The sequence below is a fragment of the Nuphar pumila genome, chromosome 11 (genome assembly GCF_984573655.1).
Source record: "Nuphar pumila chromosome 11, dmNupPumi1.hap1.1, whole genome shotgun sequence".
Classification (NCBI taxonomy): Eukaryota; Viridiplantae; Streptophyta; class Magnoliopsida; order Nymphaeales; family Nymphaeaceae; genus Nuphar; species Nuphar pumila.
In genome coordinates this window covers 100575459-100577440 of record NC_143259.1, presented here as the reverse complement: position 1 = coordinate 100577440, position 1982 = coordinate 100575459, and the positions used below count along the sequence as shown (strand labels likewise).

Sequence of the window (1982 nt, the reverse complement as noted above, 5' to 3'; positions counted from 1 at the left end):
TTGCTCATTTGCCGAACAGCTGTTACTTCCAACCGCATGTAACCCTTAACAAGACATGCGCTCCAATGCTACTAATAGACTGAAGAAACAGCTGTTACTTCCAACCATGAAAACCCCATCTTAGATTACGTGAATAGATGGATAGCTGGTGTGCCAGCCCAACATTAATGGATGTTCAGTTACAATTTCCCTCTTAATTAACAACCTTCTCTGCTTATAAATATTCCACAATTTAGCATCACTAACCTGGTTCATACACTCAATACTACCAACATGGCAATTGCACCACCATCTCACCACCTATCGTCCTTCTTCCTCCTCATTGTGCTTACCGCTCATCTTCTCCTATCATACTCAACCACCACCTTTGCCGCCGCTGACATGACGACGTCGACGGCCGCCCTGGACATTCATGTAGAGTTGATTCATGTCGATGCACACCGCAGTTTTACCCACTTGGAGCGATTACACAGAGCAGCTAGCCGAGAGAAACATCGGCTTCGGAAGCTGCATCAGAAAATCCGGCATGGTAAACATCAGGCACAAGGTGATGATGATGTCGAAGTTTCGGTTGAGGCCGGAGTCGGTGAGTACTTAATGAATCTAGCGATTGGAACACCCCCACACTCCTTCTCCGCCATGGTTGATACTGGTAGTCCTCTTGTATGGACACAATGCGATCCATGCATCAATTGCTCCAACAGAGAACCAATATTTAGCCCGTCAAATTCCTCCTCCTTTTCGAGGATGCTACACTCCAATCCTCTCTGTGCCTCCCTAACTTCGTGTGTAACTACATTGGATAATTCTACTGGTGGATGCAACTACAAGCTTGATTATGAGACTCCAGCTACTTCCTAAGGATACCTTGCCTTAGAGACGTTCACCTTGGGCTCGGGGAATCAAACCGTATCGTTTAAGAATATTGGGTTCGGCTGCGGCAATCACAACCAAGGTTTCGATGAGGGTGCTGGCATAGTTGGGCTAGATCGGAGCCCGATGTCACTCGTCTCTAAACTAGGGTCGTTAATCAATAACCGATTCTCCTATTGCTTCACTTTGTTTAATGACTCTGTTTACAAATCGAGTCGACTCGTGTTGGGCCACAGTGTTGCCTTGATCAGCTCAGACGCCTCGACAACGACGCCGCTGGTAGTTAACTCGCTCTTCAAGGATTCTTATTTAGTGAACTTGGAGGATGTCAGTGTCGGAGGGAAGCGTCTCCTAATACCCAGTGGTTATTTCCGGGGCGAGTCTTATGGAGTAGCAGTAGGTGGTACCATCATCGACTCAGGCTCAACGCTTACCAATATAGTACCACCCGCTTACATGTAAGAAACCGTCTCACTTTAATTTCTTGCTCTAATTTGGGGTAATGGGGTACCTAAACCCATGTTCATTGAACAAAACTTGCAACTGATGCGTACTTAATATGGTGTTTCACTTGTGATAGGCGAGTGAGGGATGCACTCGTCAAGGCTATCGGTTTACCGGTTGCTGATTCCTCAAAGGCGGGGCTTGATCTCTGCTACCAATCATTGCCAGAATCAGCGTCCATCCCTATTGTTACCTTTCATTTTGAGGGTAGTGATCTCGATGTTTCCAGAAGCCAATATTTCATTCGCGATCCAGATACAGGCTTCACTTGCTAAGTGTTGATGCCATCAACAGTGCCCATAGTTTCAATAATTGGAGGCGTCATGCTGGCCAACTTCCACGTCCTTTACTACCTTGGCAACAACCTCATCACTTTCACACCTGCAGAATGTGGTAAACTGTGAACCGCGCTTTCTATAACCCTCTTCTGTTTCCTTGGAAGCTCCATGAATGGGACTTTTATTTTTTTGAAAGAGTGGAAGTATTTTTATTCGCTAGTTTTGTAGCAGGGTGATACCTCATCATCATTCCTGCAGACCTCTTGTACTGATTTTACAGATCAAGTGAATTTTATCCTTCTTTAAAAAACAAAAATAAAGAGTGGA

At 45.4% G+C, this 1982-nt stretch overlaps 1 protein-coding gene across 1 annotated transcript; it reads left to right on the top strand.

Moving 5' to 3' along the window:
* The first annotated feature begins 999 nt into the window (after window positions 1-999).
* Window positions 1000-1781, top strand: LOC149822604 (aspartic proteinase nepenthesin-1-like). Its single transcript, XM_089980321.1, has 3 exons — window positions 1000-1331; window positions 1454-1584; window positions 1672-1781. Exons 1-3 carry the CDS (start codon window positions 1000-1002, stop codon window positions 1779-1781), a joined length of 573 nt encoding a protein of 190 aa, XP_089836447.1.
* The last annotated feature ends 201 nt before the right edge of the window (window positions 1782-1982 follow it).